The 19,528-nt window shown below is 38.6% G+C and overlaps 1 protein-coding gene across 2 annotated transcripts in view; it reads left to right on the top strand.

Annotated features, from left to right (window-relative positions):
- Positions 1–19,528, top strand: part of UVRAG (UV radiation resistance associated) — a 496,833-nt gene that overhangs the window by 172,534 nt on the left and 304,771 nt on the right. For both annotated transcript variants that reach the window (XM_077113538.1, XM_077113539.1), the window contains exon 6: positions 2,375–2,460. In XM_077113538.1, the coding sequence (XP_076969653.1) occupies positions 2,375–2,460 (86 nt within the window). The remainder of the gene's footprint in view (positions 1–2,374; positions 2,461–19,528) is intronic.

Raw genomic sequence — 19,528 nt, 5'->3', positions numbered from 1 at the left:
ACCTGTCTACATCATGATATGCTTGGTGGTCTTCTGCCATCTTTGTGACATGTAAATATCTTGGTTGGTTTTGTTTTGGAAGTTGACTTCCTTCAGTAGTCTAAAGCCTTTTATTTACGGGATGAATGTGGAGCAGGATGCAGGGCATGGAGCACGGCACAACAGTGTGGTGATGTGTTGCAGTGCAGGTATAAGGACAGATTGGGGATCTTACGCTGGTGCCTGTGAATGTGGGTGTCCAGCTATAGCCTTTTTTTTTTTTTTTTTGAGGAGGGTCTCCTCAGATATCATTGACCCCAGTCAGATTTTCCCAGAGCAGGCAGGCCCATGTCTTAGGAGGCGACAGTAGCCTTTATGAAGTTTCCTTGAGGGTGAGACCCTTGTCCGACTTTCCTATGAAGCCTCCAAAGTCTGTGCTTTTCCTATCCTGCCAGCATGTGGTGCTTATCAGCCTGTAGCTCTCCACTAGCGTAATGTGATGTGGTAGCTTTAATTTCAGCAGCATCTCCCTGCTAAGGGCAGGCTGAGATAGAATCTAAGGTAGCAGGCAGGCTTTGATTTCTTCTGTTTTCTAGACCCTGGGGCCAGAATTCCCTGAAGGTTGGCCTCCACTTTAGCCAGGACTCAACCTTCTGTTCTTAGGGAAGATACACCCTTTAGGAAATAGTCCACCTGAGTATTTGCTTTGTATTTCAGACATGCCTTAATTTAGCCCTTGCTTGGGACAGTGATGGAGACTAGGAGTACTTCTATCCTTGTACTATTCTTGTACTTCTATCTAATGAGCTGTTAAGAAGTTAAAAAAAAAAAAAAAAAAGCCTTTTCAGAGCTGGACGCTTGCTTCTTGGGTTTGCCTAAGAAGAGCTAGAGTTTGTATGTGGCTCTGTGTGTTCCCAGGCTCTTTGTGCCCTGTTTTCTTGGGATCCAGCCCTTTTTCAGTATTTTGTGCTATCCAACTCAAAAATCCTGTTTTTTTTTTAAACCCCCATCAGCTCCACCCCCTCTCTGCAGGGGGCAAAAACTCCTGGTTCCTTCAGTGCTTACTCCAAGTCTTTCTGTGCTCTGGGCCTTTTTGATAGTCAAAATTTGTTAATTAATTCCACAGTTGAAGCTTATCAGACTTAATTCTTTGCTGCTAGTAAAGTCTGTTTCCTTTCCCCTTGGACTCAGCCTGTCATGCTATGGAGGAGGGGCACCGGCCTTCACAGGTTGGGAGACTTACAGTTCTCTGTGGGCTCTCAGCTGTCTCACCCATTCCAGACTGGTGTATGAAGTGTGTCTTGTCATTGATATTCCCCCATCAGTTGTTTCATACAGTTCCGGACTCTTTACTGGCTGCTTGGTGGATGAACTAAATTCTGCACTTCCCTATGCCGCCATCTTGCCCGGCCTCTAGTAGAATTGTTGGTAATTTTTGATTAGTGATTTTAGTCTCTACTTCTTTTGATACTATTCAGATTTTCCATTTCTTCTTGAATTGTTTTTGGTCATTTTTGTCTTTATAGAAATTTGTCCTTATCACCTGGTTTATCTCATTTGTAGGCAGACAGTTATTCCTATTATAATCTTACAATCCTTTTTATTTCTGTCAGATTGATAGTAATGTCTCTCCTTTCATTTCTGATTTTAGTAATTTAGTCTTCTCTCTTTTTTCTTCTAGGAGATTTATGTTACTAATTCCTACATTTAGGTCTTTAATCCATTTTGAGTTAATTTTTGTATAGGGCATGAGATAGGGTCCTTTTTCATTCTTTTGGTTACAGATATTCAGTTCTCCCAACACAAATTATTGAAGAGAGTGTTCTTTTCAGTCTTGTCGGAATCAGTTGACCATAGGTCTGAGGGTCTCTTTCTGAACTCTCAATTTGATTTCATTGATTGATATGTCTGTCTTTATGCCAATAACATGGTACTGTGACCACTGTGACTTTATAATATACTGCGTCCTCCCACTTCATTCTTCTTTTTCAATATTTTTTTTTGTTTTGTTTTGTTTTTGTTTTTTTCTATTTAAGGCTGCTTTACCTTTCAAATAAATTTGATGACTATCTTTTACATTTCTGCAAAGTACGTTGTTGAAATTTTGATTGGTATTGTGTTGACTTTGTAGATCAGTTTAGGTAGAATTGACATCTTAATGACATTTACCCTTCTAAACCATGAAGACAGCATGTCTTTTCAGTTATTTCACAGTATTTTATAGTTTTCTGTATATAGATTTAGCCTTCGATTGTATGAAAATTGTACTTATGGTTTTTTTTTAAACCTTTGTAATTTACTGAACCATTTATAATTATAAATAAAAGAGAGACATAATAACGTGCACAGATTTTAATTTTTAAATTTGATAAATCTGTTTATAAATATCTTTCAGGGTTATTCAAATGTTCAGAAGAACAGTCTTCTTCAGGTGGATCAGAACTGTGTTCGTAATTCCTATGATGTCTTCTCTTTGCTACGGTAAGAAATTTCTCAAGAATCGCCCTGAATTTTCTAAAGAATCCTCCTCATCTTGAATTTTTGCCTTTTCAGCCTAGGGAAATATGTGGGAGCTTTAGAAGCTGTTATTTAGACTTAGCATTTTTTAGTGAGAGCTTCATAAATTTTGTAGCTACAGTGATTTAAGTTTATCTCTTTCAACAAAGCCTTTAGAAAGCCATTTCCTTTCTCAGGATAGTTGGAGACAGTAGTTTGAAGGCAGTGATCTTAAAACAGGGACAAGAACTGTTTTCAGGTCTTCTGCATGATAGACAGCACCAAGCGCAGGTTCACAATTTAGACTTATTAAAGTTTTAACAACTACAGCATAACTAGAATAGCTCTCCAACATCCCAAACATGGAATATAGTTTTGTTCTGCTAGTTGTCTGAAAAGAGTTATGTTTGGCAAGCCAAAGGAGGTTTGAATGAATCTCATGCTCAGTGGTTTAAGTGCCTCTGCTTTATATTTTCATAATGCCTAGGCTTGATTTTGAAACACTTTAAAATTTGATTTTCATTTTAAGTGTGGTAGATCATCAAGCACATTTTCTCAGGAGGCAGGCAACCAAAATAAATACATTTCAAAATAAAGTTAAGAGTGACATTCAACCTGTGTTTCACCCTAGTGAGACAGATTGTTCATTGAAATTTGATTTTGGCAGGAATTTTTCTGATGTTTACATAACACATCATAAATTTTAGACCTTTAGACATCCTTTATATATCTACTAGAGAGACACTTCAGAAGGATGATTGAAGAAATGGTTATTTTATAAACACCATAAAATGGGTCTGTTCTTTGCAAAACTTGTATCTTATTACAATTGATGGGGTACAGGTTGGTCACATGGACTGTGTAAATTGCTTTTAAGAGACTTTTGCTAAAGTAACCACATATATTGCTGAATGTTGATTCTTAATCTAAGATGTGCTTTCACCCTGACTGCTTAGAATATGTATAGAGCAGACAGGATTTAGTAATTAGATAGTGGAATTGGAATCGGGGAGGTTCCAAAATATAGAACTCATATTTCTTAGCCCAGCCAGTTTGGGACTCATTGAGTTTTAGGTATTGGAAAGAGGAATGTTCAGAAATAGTTTGAAATGTGAACAAGTCACTACTGCTTCTTGATCTCTGTTTTCCTCTCAGTAAAATGACAGTATTGATACAATTACTTTTAAGATGTTCTCCAGGTCTGAAATGTTGTGATCTTGTTAGAGAAACCAGTATAATTTAAAAAACGAAGAGTACAAGATCAGGGGGAACAGGAGAATTTGGGATAGAGTAGTGTCATTGATGCTGAAAGAGGAGAGATATTCAAGGAATATGGAAAGCTCTGTGATGAACTAAAGAAGGACTTCTGGAAGCAATATGGTGATAAGGAATGCTTTAATTAGCCTGACCTTGTCTTCAGTTAACTCTGACATCCTAGTTGATTTAACCTCTCTGATTCTCCAAAAGATGGAAGAAGTGATGGTACATATTTGTGTAATTTAAAAAGCATTTTTCTTATCTATTATCTTATTTTCTTAGATTTTTTTTGTTTATGTGTAAGAAATTATAGCTTTTGTTTTAAATGTAGAAGCTGAGGCCAAGAAGCCTCTATATAATTTGTCTGAGGCTACACAGCAAGTAAGAACTAGAGTGAAAGCTGGTACAAATGTTTTCTCACAAGCAAGTTTTAAAGAGCCTTTCCATAGTATTATGACTTGTGGTTATAAATTGCCCATAGCATAATCCCTGTATGAAATTTAGAAAATTTTCTATAAAACACAGAGCCTTCCATAAATGCAGAATCATCATGTTAGATTAGTATTTCCTCAATTATTTAACAACGATCTTGGGGGTTTCATTTGTAGGGTATCTTCCAGATTTCCTCAGTTGTGTCAGCAATTCAGATTGCCTTATTAACAGTAGCTTTCTCAACACCATTGCGTAATTAATTTATAGTTGGTAATATAGATACGCTTTCTCTGAACCATATCAAGTATCTAACTGCCAGATTACCTGAACTCAGAGAGTTAGCTCTAGAATTGGAAACTTTAAATTGTGCTTATGAAATTTAGTGAGTAAAATAGAATTTTCTATGATATTTCTTTGGGTCATTAACAAAGATTAACCATGACCTGCTCTCTTCAATGCTTCTCTTTTCCCATAGATTTGCCTTGATATATGTGAAGTGTTTGTTTGGAAATCCTAATTTTGTGCCTGTCAGATTTTGTTCAGTTTCCCCTTTTTAACTCAGGCAACATTGTTCCTGAATGGAGTCTTTTTTTTTTTTTGTAATATACGTTTTCTGTTCCTGTTGTTTACTTAGTTTATAAAATTGACACTTTTTAATCTGTTATTTTATGTGAAAACATACAGAAATCTGAATTATTAAGTATAAATTCTTTAATATTAAATTCCCAGTGCTGTTTGAAGATATATTAACCTTGAGCCACTGTCTCTGAAACTAACATCTACTACCCCAACAGAGAGAAAGAAACCTGAAATGATCCCCCCACCAGTTCATTCTAGTATGTAACTCTGCGGGATTGCGTAGTTTTTAGCAGTCAGTGAATAATGGATGGACCCCAGGACTGTGTAGCACAAAGAATTTAAGTCAGGATTCCTGATGTCCAGGAGCTTCAGACTGATTAGGAAAGGCTTGTGTAGGACTTTAGACTCTTCAGTGTATTTGCCTAATGCTCACTTTATTCTCAGAGCAAGCTTGTGAGGTATGTCGGGAAAATGATATTATTCCAACTTTTAAAGTAGAGAAACAGCATTTGAGCACTTACTAAAATATTCCTGTTTTCACCTATGGGCAGAATTAATCCTTTCTTCCTTTGAGTTACTATAATATTTTTTTGTACCTCTGTCATTCCTTTTAATATTTGTTTAGTTTTGCCTGTGGTGTACATTTATTGTTTCTATCAGTTTGAGAGTTATGAGAATAAAGAAATTTGACTTACTTAACTTTGAATCACTTATAGTGTCTAGCAGAGTGACTTGGCCTGTTAGTGTTTATTAAATTGAATTGAAATATATAATAGTTATAGAGTCAGTTAATGCTTTTTAAATTGAATTGAAATAAATAACAGTTCTAATTAGAATCAGGGTTACAACCCAGGCTTCCTTATTGTATTTTTGAGAGTTTGTTCTGGTTAATAACTCTTACCATACCATTGTTACTAGAATGCATTATTCCATCAGCTTTTTATGTGAGAAAGTATCACCGTAAAATAGGAAACTGTGGCTAAGGCGAGTATGTTGGAGTTACCAGGACATTAAATTTCTTTCAGATGGGTGAGTTGTACCATTTTGAAGGAAAGCAATGACCTGATATTTTATTCGGTTACTTTGGCTACTAGCTAAGAATTTAGGCTCGTTTCAGTGTTATCAAAGCAATAGTAGCCCTTTCCAAACTTAACATCTTCGCGTGTTTGATGATAAATTGAACTTCTCTTTCTTAAGTCTTGAGAATGTCTGCATTCAGAGTTAATTTTTATGCAAGCAAGCTTTAATTTGAACCCACTTTACTCATTATTACATGTATAATAAAATATTTGATACTTTAATTTAGGATGTTCACCACAAGGTGTCACTGTTGTTCTTTAACTGGCATTCAAAACTATGATTATTTTGCATTTTTGAGGTGTGAAAAGTTGGGGATTTCAATGGAGTATAATGCAGTGCTATCCATTACTTTTAAAAGTTAACTTTACTGTTATTCCTTCTAGGTTAAGGAGTTTTCTAGAATTATAGCTCTTTGTTTTGGATCGGGTTTTTTTTTTTTTTACTTTGAAAAGTTTTGGATATTTAAAATATCATGTGTAAAATACAGGGTCACTTTATAACATTATATTATTAACTCTCTTTGCAGTAATGTGGTATATTTGTTGCAATTGATGATAGAATGTTTTAGTAATTGTGCTGTTAATTAAAGTCCATGAATTTAGGGTTCTCTGTTTATATACTTCAGTAGCATGGTTTTTAAAACATTTTTTATTCTGCTCCCATAATACAATCTAACATTTCCCCTTACATATATATATTTGTACACATATATATATTTGACAGTCCTGTTAATTGTATTCACAGTGTTGTGCTACCATCACCACCATTACCAGAACTTTTCCATCATCCCAAATAGAAACTGTATGTTTTAACCCTTAACTCCCTGTTCCCTATCCCTTCTCCATCCCCTGGTAACCTATGTTCTAGATTCTAACACTATGAATTTGCTTATTCTAATTACTTCATATCAGTGAGATCATATGATATCTGTCTTTTTGGTTCTGGCTTATTTCATAAGGTTCATCTATGTTGTCTCATGCATCAGAACTTCGTTATTTTTACAGATGAATAATATTTCATTGTATGTATTCACCACATTTTGCTTATTCATTTGTTGGCTGATGGATATGTGGGTTGCTTCGATTTTTTGGTAATTGTGAATAATATCACTATAAACATCAGTAAGCAAATGAATATCTGTTCAGGTCCCTTCTTTCAGTTATTTTGGATATATACGTAGTGAGATTGTTGGGTTATATGATAATTCTTTTTTTAATATATATGTTTTTATTAACAAAACAACATACAAACACATTCTTAACATACAAGCATTCCATACATGGTGTACAATCAGTGGCTTACAGTATCATTACATAGTTGTATATTCATTACCATGATCATTTTTTAGAACATTTGCATCACTCCAGAAAAAGAAATAAAAAGAAAAGACTCATATGTATCATACCCCTTACACGTCACCTCTCATGGACCACTAGTATTTCCATCTACCCAATATCTTTTAACCTTTGTTCCCCAATTATTTGTTTATTTTTTATCCATATTTTTATTATCTGCCCATACACTAAGTAAAGGGAACATCAGACACAAGGTTTGCACAATCACATGGTCACATTGTAAACGTTATATCTTCACACAGTCATCTTCAAGAAACAGGGCTACTGCAGCATGGCTCTACTGTTCAAGGTACTTCCCTTTAGCCACTCAAATACACCATAAACTGAAAAAGGATAGCTGTATAATGCATAAGAATAACCTCCAGAATGAATGCAAGGATCACCTTTCAACTCTGTTTGAACTCTCTCAGTCCCTGACACTTTATTTTGTCTCGTTTCTCTCTTCCTCCTTTTGGTCGAGAAGGTTTTCTAAATCCCTTGATGCTGAGTCCCAGCTCATTCTAGGATTTCTGTCCCACATTGCCAGGGAGGTTTATACCCCTGGGAATCATGTCCCACGTAGAGAGGGGAGGGCATTGAGTTAGCTTGCCATGTTGACTGAGAGAGAAATAGGTCACATCCGAGCAACAAAAGAGGTTCTCTAGTGTTGACTCTTACGCCTAATTTTTTTTTAATTAAAAAATATATATATCACAACAAACAAAAACATTCTTACCATATGATCATTCAGCTCTACATATATAATCAGTAATTCACAGTATCATCACATAGTTGCATATTCACCATCATAATCATCACTTAGAACATTTGCATCAATTCAGAAAAAGAAATAAAAAGACAGCAGAAAAAAATTCACACATACCATACCCCTTACCCCTCTCTTTCGCTGATCACTAGCATTTCAATCTACTAAATTCATTTTAGCCATTGTTCCCCCTATTATTTATTTTTATTCTATATGTTTTACTTGTCTGTTGATAAGGTAGATAAAAGGAGCATCAGACACAAGGTTTTCACAATCACATAGTCACGTTGTGAAAGCTGTAGCCTTATAAAATTATCTTTAAGAAACATGGCTACTGGAACACAGCCCTACATTTTCAGTCAGTTCCCTCCAGCCTCTCCGTTACATCTTGATTAACAAGGTGATATCTATTTAATGCATAAGAATAACCTCCAGGATAACCTCCCGACTTTGGAATTTCTCAGCCATTGACACTTTATTTTGTCTCATTTCAGTCTTTCCCCTTTTGGTTGAGAAGGTTTTCTAAATCCCTTGATGCTGAGTCTCAGCTCATTCTAGGATTGCTGTCACACGTTGCCAGGAAGGTACATACCCTGGTAGTCATATCCCACGTAGACAGGGGGAAGGTGGTGAGTTTTCTCATTGTGTTAGCTGGAGAGAGAGATCTTAGGCCTAATTTTAAGTAGGCTTAGCCAATCCCTTGCAGGAATAAGTTTCATAGTGGGGAACCCCAAGACCAAGGGCTTGGCCTATTGATTTGGTTGTCCCTACTGCTTGCAAGAATATCAAAAATTCTCCAAATGGGGAAGTTGAATATTTCCTCTCTTCTGGACATTAGATATGGTTTTTTTCGATGACTATTGAACATTCATATCTTCATGTTCTGTAAGAACATTATCCCCAAATTGTCTAGAGCCATACTTACTGCCTTAATCCTCCTTTTACATTTATTTTCCTTGGTGTGGTAATTAGATTCAGTTGTTGACTTGGCCAGGTGAATGTGCCTAATTCTGTTGCTGTGGCCATGAGCCAATGGTACGTGAACCTCATCTGTTGCATTCCAGCAGCTAGCAAAGTAGAATAGATTTGGTACAGAGGGTGGGGTGCTGCTGCAGTTTGCAAATAACCAGATATGTTGGAATGGTTTTTGGATGGCTAAGGGAAAGATTTTGGAGGAACTGTGAATGATGGAGAAGTCCTGGAGTGCTTGAAGAGACTGTTGGTGTAAACGGAACCACTGCCAACCTGACAAAGGTGGACACAAAAGGAAAAAATTGGAGTTTGCAGAGTGAGAACCATTGGAAGCTCGGATCTGAAACCAAGAAACCTCAGCCAAGAGAGTGGACCCACCCATATACCTGGAGAGGGTGAGTTTACCCTGAAGGGTGAGGATGAGTCTCCTACCTCATTGCAGTGGAAAGATCATGCAGCCTCAGGCCTTGGAGAAGGTACAGCACACTCCTTGGGGGACTGGGGAGAGCCTGGCTGCCCCCACATGGAGGGGTTGAGCGTGTGCCCCAGAAATGGCAGAGAGCCCATGGGTGGCCCTGATGCCTGGAGAGAGTGGAGCCGAGAAAAAGGTGGCCTCCTCAGTGTTCCCTGAGGTTGATTTGGAAAGAGGTGGGCCACTGCATAGGCCCCTGGAAAGAGTGGGCCTACCACTTTCTAAAGCTGAAGGATAAATGACTTTCAGACTTTGAAATCCAAAGGTGTTTGCCCTGCAAGTTTTTCTTCCAGTTTCTCCCTATGGATCCTGCGAATGTCCTCCTTTGCATATTGGCATCAGATAACTTCTTTTGAGATTCACAGGTCCACAGCCAGAAGAGAATTTTTTGCACCTGTTTTAAGGTGATGTGTGTAGTTGCCAAATTGACAAGGGTTGGACATGTGGTAGTTAGATTCAGTTGTCAACTTGGCCAGGTGAACGTGCCTAGTTCTATTGCTGTGGACATGAGCCACTGGGACATGGACCTCATCTGTTGCATTCCGGTAGCTAGCAAACTAGAACACTTGGGTTGCTTAATGGTATTACTGTCATCCCTGACACACAATCTAGTCATCTTTTTGTCATTTTTTATTCCTTTCCCTCTTATTGTCTTGGTGATATTGAATTGGTTATAAATCTTGTTGATACTTTGATAAAATGGCTCATCTGTCTACTTTTCTCTGTTTTCCTGAACTAGTTCATGACTCCCTTAACTAGTCTCTCTACTTCCAGGTTTTCCCACATGCAATTAATAGCTGATTTATTAAGCATTTATTTTGTCAAGAAATATTCTGAATTCTTTACATTGGTTAACTCTTTAAACTCTTCACAATAACACCATGATGAAAGAACTGTTATTATAATCATCATTATCCTGTTTACAGATGAGGAAATTGAGTCACAAAGGAGTTAGGCAAGATCACACAACTAGTTAGTGTAAGAGTCTGTATTCAAACTCAGGCAGTCAAGCTCCAGAACCCAGGTTTTTAACATTATACTTTACTGCCTTACATATCTTTTCATACTCCTTTAGCACAATTAAGCCTCCACATTGCTGCCAGGGTGATCTTTTAAAAGGTTTATCAGTTTTTGTCACTCATGGGGCTTAGAAATCTTGGAAGTCATCATATATGTGGTAAAGCCCACACTTCTTAAGGTGGTATTCAAAGGATATTATTCAAAACACTCTCATAGGGATTTGATTATTAGGGCCTTATAAGAAATCTCCTTGCTCTAGTTTGCTAGTTGCCAGAATGCAATATACCAGAAACAGAATGGCTTTTAAAAAGGGGAATTTAATAAGTTGCTAGTTTACAGTTCTAAGGCCAAGAAAATGTTCCAATTAAAACAAGTCTATAGAAATGTCCAATCAAAGGCATCCAGGGAAAGACACCTTGGTTCAAGAAGGAGGATGAAGTTCAGGGTTTCTCTCTCAAATGAGAAGGCATATGGCAAACACAGGGCTTCTCTCTCAGCTGGAAAGGCACATGGTGAGCATGGCATCATCTGCTGGTTTTCTCTCCTGGCTTCTGTTTCATGAAGCTCCCCGAGAGGTGTTTTCCTTCTTCATCTCCAAAGATTGCTGGCTCGTGAATTCTCTGCTTCATGGTGCTACAGCATTGTCTACTCTCTTTGAATCTCCATTCTCCAAAATGTTTCCTCTTTTACAGGACTCCAGAAACTTATCAAGACCCACCCAAATAGGTGGAGACATGTCGTCACCTAATCCAGTTTAACAACCACTCTTGATTAAATCACATCTCCAGGGAGATGATCTGATTACAGTTTCAAATATACAGTATTGAATAGGGATTATTCTGCCTTTACAAAATGGGATTTTGATTCAAACATGACTTTTCTAGGGGACATACATCCTTTCAAACCAGCACACCCCTTAATTCAAGTCATTCCACCTCTGATTATTAGAGCTTGTAAGAAATCACTTAACTTCAAGTCCTACCACCTCCTACTCTTATAATTAATTATTGAGCACTCATTGTGCTATAATTAGTTCTTCCTCCCCTTGTCTCAGCATCCCCAAACTGGGATTTCCTTAAGACAAAAATCCTTGTTTTATTGATCTTTTGTTTTTGGTCTCATCACAATGTGTATTTTATCTTTCGAGCAGATAATACATTCTATTTTGCTTGATTTAATTGTAAAAACTTTGGAAGCCCATGTTCCAAAAGATTGGACTTAATCAGATTTCAGAATCTTTAGCTGCCTCTATCACTGCTGTCCATGCAACACCTGATGAGACTTTGAGGATTTTGTGGCTTCTTATCTTACTCTCTATATAGATATTTCTGGAAGAGCTTTATCTGGCTATCTGGAGGCAAGCTGCCTTTCCCCCTCCTTTTGGTAGAAAATACTTTCCTCCATAAAATTTCAATTTTATGAAATTTTATAAAAGGGAAATTCCCTTCATAAAAGGGAAATGCTCATGACCAATAAGTAACTCTTGGGTATAGAAAATAGATGCATAAGGGTGCATGTGTTGTTCAGTGGTAGAATGCTTGCCTTCCAGGCAGCGGACTGGGTTCAATTCCCAGACCATGTACCCCAAAATAAAATAGATGCATTGAAGTATATAAGGGCATAACTGTGACTATAATCTTTAGATTTTTGATGTGATAACCAACTTTTGTAACCCCCTCTCCCTCTTATTGGTATCTTCCTGGTAATTTTAACTGTACAATAATATGCCGTACCTCTACAGAACATAGCTGAAGATCATACATAAATAGAATTTATGTACTAAAACTTATATAGTATTTTTTTTTTCGTTGTAGAGATCTTTAGGCTCTTACTAAGTGTTTGTGTGCTTGGTTTAAATAAGTTAGAAGGGGAATCAAGAGGATTATCATTAAGGTAGTTACTGACAGCAAGGAGAAGTAAAACCTGATAGTTTGCTGTTTGTGATTTATTCTTTGATTCTGGAATATAGCTGAGTGATAAATCGTATTATCAGTTGTCCTATCTTCATAGTCACTATATTTGGATTGTTAAGCAGCCCTTTCTCATTACTTCATATAAAAGAAGAGAGGGAGAGAAATAGTTCACCTATAGAGACAGACTAAATTAAAAAAGCATAGCTAGCTTACCGTTCTAAGTCAGTCATCTCCCTCAAGTACATCTTCTTATTGCAGCCTATAATTGAAGTTAATAATGAGAACTACTTAATGCACTTTGTTAGTTTTCATTAATGCTGTCTCCATATAACAAATGAGGAAACTGAGGCTTAGAAAGTAAAAAAAATAAAAATAAAAATTTGCTCACGATCACGGAACAAATGGGTACTGAAGAAATGACAGAGCCTACAGAAACAACAAAACCTAGAGAAATGTCAGAAGCCTCAGAGCCAACAGAAACTTCACAGCAGAGTTGACATGGATGCAGACACGTGGAGAACAGCGACATGAATCTTTGGAGAGGTTTGGAGTATGGCAGATGTTGCCTTGAGATGTTAAACAAACGAGAACCAAGAGAGAGCCAGAGGATGCCAAGAGATGAAAGCCAGCCCTGGATAAGTAAAGTGAGGAAGTTTCACAGAAACAAAGGGTGGAAACAACGGGACCCAGGAGCAAGGGAACAGCAGATGCCAGCCACATGATTATCCAGCTGACAGAGGTTCCCCACCCATCGGCCTTTCTTTTTTTTTCAAATCTGTACATTTTATTTTATTTGGAGGGAGGCACTATCTATTCTTTTTTTTTAAATATTTTTATTCTTAAATCTTCACTTACATGCATTCCATACATGGTTTACAACCAGTGGCTCACAATATCATCGCATAGTTGTGAATTCATCACCATGATAATTTTTTTAGAATATTTGTACCAAAAAAGAAATGAAAAGAAAAAAAGAAAAAACTCATACACACCATACCCTTTACCCCTCCCTCTCATTGACCACTAGTATTTCCATCTACCCAATTTATTTTACCCAGTGGTGCAATAGCAGAGTTCTTGCCTGCCATGCTGGAGACCTGGGTTCGATTTCCTGGTGCCTGCCCATGAAAAAAATAAATAAATAAAAGGATACACCCATTTATTTTACCTTTTGTCCCCCCTATTATTTATTTATTTGTTTATTTTTATCCATATTTTTTTACTCATCTGTCCATAACCTGAATAAAAGGAGCATCAGACACAAGGTTTTCTCAATCACACAGTCACATTGTAAAAGCTCTTTCTTTATACAGTCATCTTCAAGAACCAAGGCTACTGGAACACATCTCAACACTTTCAGATATGTCCTCTAGCCATTCTAATACACCATAAACTGAAAAGGCATATCTACATAATGTGTAAGAAAAACTTCCAGGACAACCTTTCAACTCTGTTTGAAATCTCAGCTACTGAAACTTTGTCTCATTTCTCTCTTCCCCCTTTTGGTCAAGAAGGCTTTTTCAATTCCTTGATGCCAGGTCCCAGTTCATCCTGGGATTTCTGTTCCATGTTGTCAGGGAGATTTACACCCCTAGGAGTCATGTCCTACAAAGGAAGCAGAGGGCAGTGAGTTCACTTGCCACGTTGCTTAGAGAAGAGGCCACATCTGAGCAAAAATTAAAATTCTCTGGTGGTGACTCTTAGGCCTAATTTTAAGTAGCCTTAGCCTGTCCTTTGCAGAAATAAATTTCATAAGGGTGAACCCCAAGATCAAGGACTTGGCCTGTTGATTTGGTTGTCTCCACTGCTTGTGAGAATAATGGAAAGTCTCCAAGTGGAGAGGTTGAATATTTCTTCCTTTCTCCCCAGTACCCCAGGGGGACCTTGCAAATTCTTCTTTATTCACTGCCCAAGTTATTCTGGGATCTATCAGGCATCATACTAACCTGGACAAACCAACAGTCCCATGCCCTGCTCAAGATTCTGTGTGCTTATGATGTTCAACTAAACAGACGATAAAAGTTAAATAGGAAATGCACTACCCAAAATATAAATTTTGTCATTAGCACTATCTAACTGAAGCTTGCGTAAGAGTAGCCTCCAGAATAGCCTCTTGACTCTATTTGATCTCTCTTAGACCCAATGCCTTCCTTTTACTTTTTGGTTTGTTTTTTTCCCTTAATCCCCCCTCCCTTTCCCTGTTCCCCATCAAAAAAACCACCAAAACACGGTACACATTTCCACATGACCCCTAGTCATCCATGTTAGGAATCTGATGTGTATCCTTCTGTATTTTTTCCATGATCTTTATGTATATATCATATATAACTTATGTGTACTCATATATATATATAAGGGTTTTAATTATTATTTTATAAAATTGGATTGAATATAACATATGTAACTCTACATCCTATTTTTCTCATTCAACAATCCATGTGCATATCCCTCTAATTCACTGTTTTAGTGGTGTCATGATAGTTCATGGTGGGACTGTCCCATATTTATTCAACCATCACCCTGTTGATAAGCATTGAGTATTCATTCTGGCTTTGGTTTCTTGTTGTTGTTTTTTCTCACTATACACAATACTGTAGTGGTTAAAAATACCATAAATGTAGCGATCTATGTATTCCACAGAAATATATGGATATTTTCTGTGGAATAAATTCCCTGGAGTGGGATTTCTCAGTCAAAGCTTATGTATATTTTTAATTTTAAAAGATGTCACATTGCTTACCTGAAGGGTGCACATGATGAATGACAGCACTCCTTACACCACATCCCTGCTGGCAGGGGGTGTCATCATTATTTTGGGATTTTTACTAATCTGATGAGTGTGAATGACACCTCAGTATTTGTTCTTGTTTGCTAGCTGCCAAAATGCAATATACCAGGAACGGAATGGCTTTTTTAAAAGAGGAATTCAGTGAGTTGCTAGTTTACAGTTCTAAGTCTGAGAAAATGTCCCAATTAAAACAAGTCTGTAGAAATGTCCAATCTAAGGCATCCGGGGAAAGATACTTTGGTCCAAGAAGGCCAATGAAGTTCGGGGTTTCTCTCTCAAGTGGAAGGGCACATGGTGAACATCCAGTAAGCTGTTACTCCTCATTCATCTGTACCTCCAGGCCCTGGCAACTGATAATCTTCTTTATGCCTCTTAGAGTTTAGTTATTCTGGACATTTCATATAAATGGGCTGTCCTATATATGATCTTTTGTGCCAGGCTTCTGTCAATAAGCTTCTTCTTCTTCTTTTTTTTTTTTACATATATTTATGTTATAGCCAGTATTACCACTTTAACCTTTTTATATAGCTGAAATTTTATATATCTGGCTCTATCAAAATGATACATAACATTTTGCTTATCCACTAATGGAAATTTGGGTTGTTTGCACTTTTTGGCTATTGTGATTAGATAGGGCATTTAGAAATATTCATATAAAAATATTTGAATTTCAGTTTTCAGTTATTTTCAACACATAACTAGGAGTGGATTTACTGGTTGATATGGTAATTTTGTGTTTAAGTTTTTGAGGAACTACTAAACATTTTTCCACAGTGCCTCCACCACTTTATATTCCCATCATCAAGGTACAAGAGCTCCAATTTATCCACATCCTCTCACCCAAACTGCTTATTTTCCATTATTAAATTCAGTATTATTATTATTACAGCCATTTTATTGTGTGAAGGGGTATCTCACTGTGAGTTTAGTTTGCAGTTTTTGAATAAGTATTGATGTTAAGAATTTTTTCATGTCATATTGGTCATTTTTTAAATATATTTTAGGGTAACGTCTATTCAGGTCTTTGGACCAAATTTTAATTGGTATATTTATTTTTTGGATGTTATATTTAAAATGTTTTTTATACATTCTGCATTCTAGAAATTTATATTATGATTTGCAAATATTTTCTCCCTTTATTTCCTTTCACTTTCTTGATATTTTTTGGTGAAAAAGATTTCATATTACTGAAGCCCGGAGTGCCAGTTTGAAACTATTATGTATCCCAGAAAAGCCATGTTCTTTAATCCTCATTCAGTATTGCTGGGTGGAACGTTTCTGATTGTTTCCTTGAAGATGTGACTCACCCCATTGTGGGTAGTAACTTTTGATCACGTGTTTCCATGGAGATGTGTCTCCACCCATTCAAGATGGGGTTTCTTATTGGAGCCCTTTAAGAGGGAACCATTTTGGAAGAAGTTTTAGAACCAACAGAGCCACCAGAGCCCACACATCTTTGGAGATGAAGAAGGAAAATGCCCCCAGACAAGGCTTCTGAAATGAGGAGAGAAAGCTAGCAGACATCACCATGTGCCCTCCCAGCTGAGAGAGAAATCCTGAACTTTCTTGAGTGACGGTAACCTCTTATTGGTGCCTTAATTTGGACATTTTCCTGGACTTAGAACTGCAAACCTGCAACTCAATAAATTGTCCTTTTTAAAAGCTGTTGCGTTTCCGGTACATCGCATTTTGGCAGCTCATAGACCAAAACACCCAGTTTATCTATTTTTATTTTTTGTTTGTATTCTGGTGTCATATCTAAGACTCGATTGCCAAATCCAAGGTCATTAATATTTACCTCTTTGTCTTCCAAGAGTTTTATAAAATTATCTCTTAAATTTGATCCATGATCCATTTAGAATTAATTTTTGTATATTGTTAAGATAGGAATCCAGGATCCAAGATGGCGTCTTAGTAAGGTACATGCGTCTTAGTTCCTCCGACTCCAAATCAACTAATAGGTGAACAGAAACAGTACAAAACAGCTCCTGGGGCTACAGCAGGGAATGGACACACAGCGTAACCAAGTCTGGGCTGGCTAGTCTGACTGCGAAACTCGGCTGCGGTGAGTGAGATCCCCGAGCGGCGGGCGATTTCCCAAGCAGCCGCAGCTGCGGCGGTCCAAGCTAATCCCTCCCTCCTTCCCGGGCTGGCTGAGAGACTCGGAGAGACAAGCTTCCCAGCCAAGGCGGCCGGTGCCACACTTTTGCGGGCGGCTTCGAGTCCGCGACTACAAGTCTCGGATCAGAGGGCTATCCAAAGTCTGGGCTGGCAAGTCTGATTGCGAGACTTGGCTGCGGCGAGACCCCCGAGCGGCCGCAGCTGCGGTGGTCCGAGCTAATCCCTCCCTCCTTCCCGGGCTGACTGAGAGACTCGGAGAGACAAGCTTCCCAGCCAAGGCGGCCGGCGCCACACTTTTGCGGGCGGCTGCGAGTCTCGGCTTCGAGTCCGCGACTACAAGTCTCGGATCAGAGGGCTATCCAAAGTCTGGGCTGGCAAGTCTGATTGCGAGACTTGGCTGCGGCGAGACCCCCGAGCGGCCGCAGCTGCGGCGGTCCGAGCTAATCCCTCCCTCCTTCCCGGGCCGGCTGAGAGTATCGGAGAAGCAAGGTCCCCAAGCCGAGGCAGGCGGCGCCCTTCTTTTGTGGGCGGCTTCGAGTCTCGGCTTTGAGTCCGCGGCTACGAGTCCCGGATCAGAGGGCTATCCAAAGTCTGGGCTGGCTAGACTGACTGCGAGATTCGGCTGCAGTGAGACCCCCGAGCGGCGTGCGATTTCCCGATCAGCGGCAGCTGCGGTGGTCCGAGCTACTCCCTCCCCCCTTTCCGGGCCGGCTGAGAGTATTGGGGAAGCAAGTTTCCCAAGCCGAGGCAGGTGGCACCCCTCTTTTGCGGGCGGCTTCGAGTCTCTGCTTCGAGTCCGCGGATACGAGTCTCAGATAGGAGGGCTATCCAAGCCGCAGAAGCCCCCCCCCCCCCCCACGGGAGGCTTCCTGGTCCGGTGGGGAATCCCCCAGGCCCGCTGCGGCCTGCAACCAGCCACAGGGTCCCCTCAAGCCGCGGCAGCTGACGCCCCCACCACGCGCGGCCCCTGAACCAACGGAGAGATTTGGATCCGAAATCCCCAGGCCACGGAGATCGGTGACTGGGGGAGACCCATTCCAAACACTTGAGACAAACGTGTGCCACGTGCGCCATGTACTGAGCAACATAAGAAAAACAGATCCCAGAGATTTCACAGAAAAATCTTACAACCTTGCTGGGTCCAACACCCAGAGAAATCTGAATAAATGCCCAGACGCCAGCAGCAGAAGATAACTGTCCACGCTCAAAAGATTGAGAATATGGCCCAGTCAAAGGAACAAACCAATAGCTCAAATGAGATACAAGAGCTGAGACAACTAATCCTGAATATACGAACAGAAATGGAAAACCTCTTCAAAAATGAAATCGATAAATTGAGGGAGGACATGAAGAGGACATGGGCTGAACATAAAGAAGAAATAGAAAAACTGAAAAAACAAATCGCAGAACTTATGGAAGTGAAGGATAAAGTAGCAAACATAGAAAAAATAATGGATAGCTACAATGATAGATTTAAAGAGACAGAAGATAGAATTAGTGATTTGGAGGATGGAACATCTGAATTCCAAAAAGAAACAGAAACTATAGGGAAAAGAATGGAGAAATTTGAACAGGGTATCAGGGAACTCAAGGACAATATGAACCGCACAAATATACGTGTTGTGGGTGTCCCAGAAGGAGAAGAGAAGGGAAAAGGAGGAGAAAAACTAATGGAAGAAATTATCACTGAAAATTTCCCAAGTCTTATGAAAGACCTAAAATTACAGATCCAAGAAGTGCAGCGCACCCCAAAGAGATTAGACCCAAATAGGCGTTCTCCAAGACACTTACTAGTTAGAATGTCAGAGGTCAAAGAGAAAGAGAGGATCTTGAAAGCAGCAAGAGAAAAACAATCCATCACATACAAGGGAAACCCAATAAGACTATGTGTAGATTTCTCAGCAGAAACCATGGAAGCTAGAAGACAGTGGGATGATATATTTAAAATACTAAAAGAGAAAAACTGCCAACCAAGACTCCTATATCCAGCAAAATTATCCTTCAAAAATGAGGGAGAAATTAAAACATTCTCAGACAAAAAGTCACTGAAAGAATTCGTGACCAAGAGACCAGCTCTGCAAGAAATACTAAAGGGAGCACTAGAGTCAGATACAAAAAGACAGAAGAGAGAGATATGGAAAAGAGTGTAGAAAGAAGGAAAATCAGATATGATATATATAATACAAAAGGCAAAATGGTAGAGGAAAATATTATCCAAACAGTAATAACACTAAATGTCAATGGACTGAATTCCCCAATCAAAAGACATAGATTGGCAGAATGGATTAAAAAACAGGATCCTTCTATATGCTGTCTACA

The sequence above is a fragment of the Tamandua tetradactyla genome, chromosome 8 (genome assembly GCF_023851605.1).
Source record: "Tamandua tetradactyla isolate mTamTet1 chromosome 8, mTamTet1.pri, whole genome shotgun sequence".
NCBI classification, from domain to species: domain Eukaryota; kingdom Metazoa; phylum Chordata; class Mammalia; order Pilosa; family Myrmecophagidae; genus Tamandua; species Tamandua tetradactyla.
This window is presented reverse-complemented; position numbering and strand designations above follow the sequence as displayed.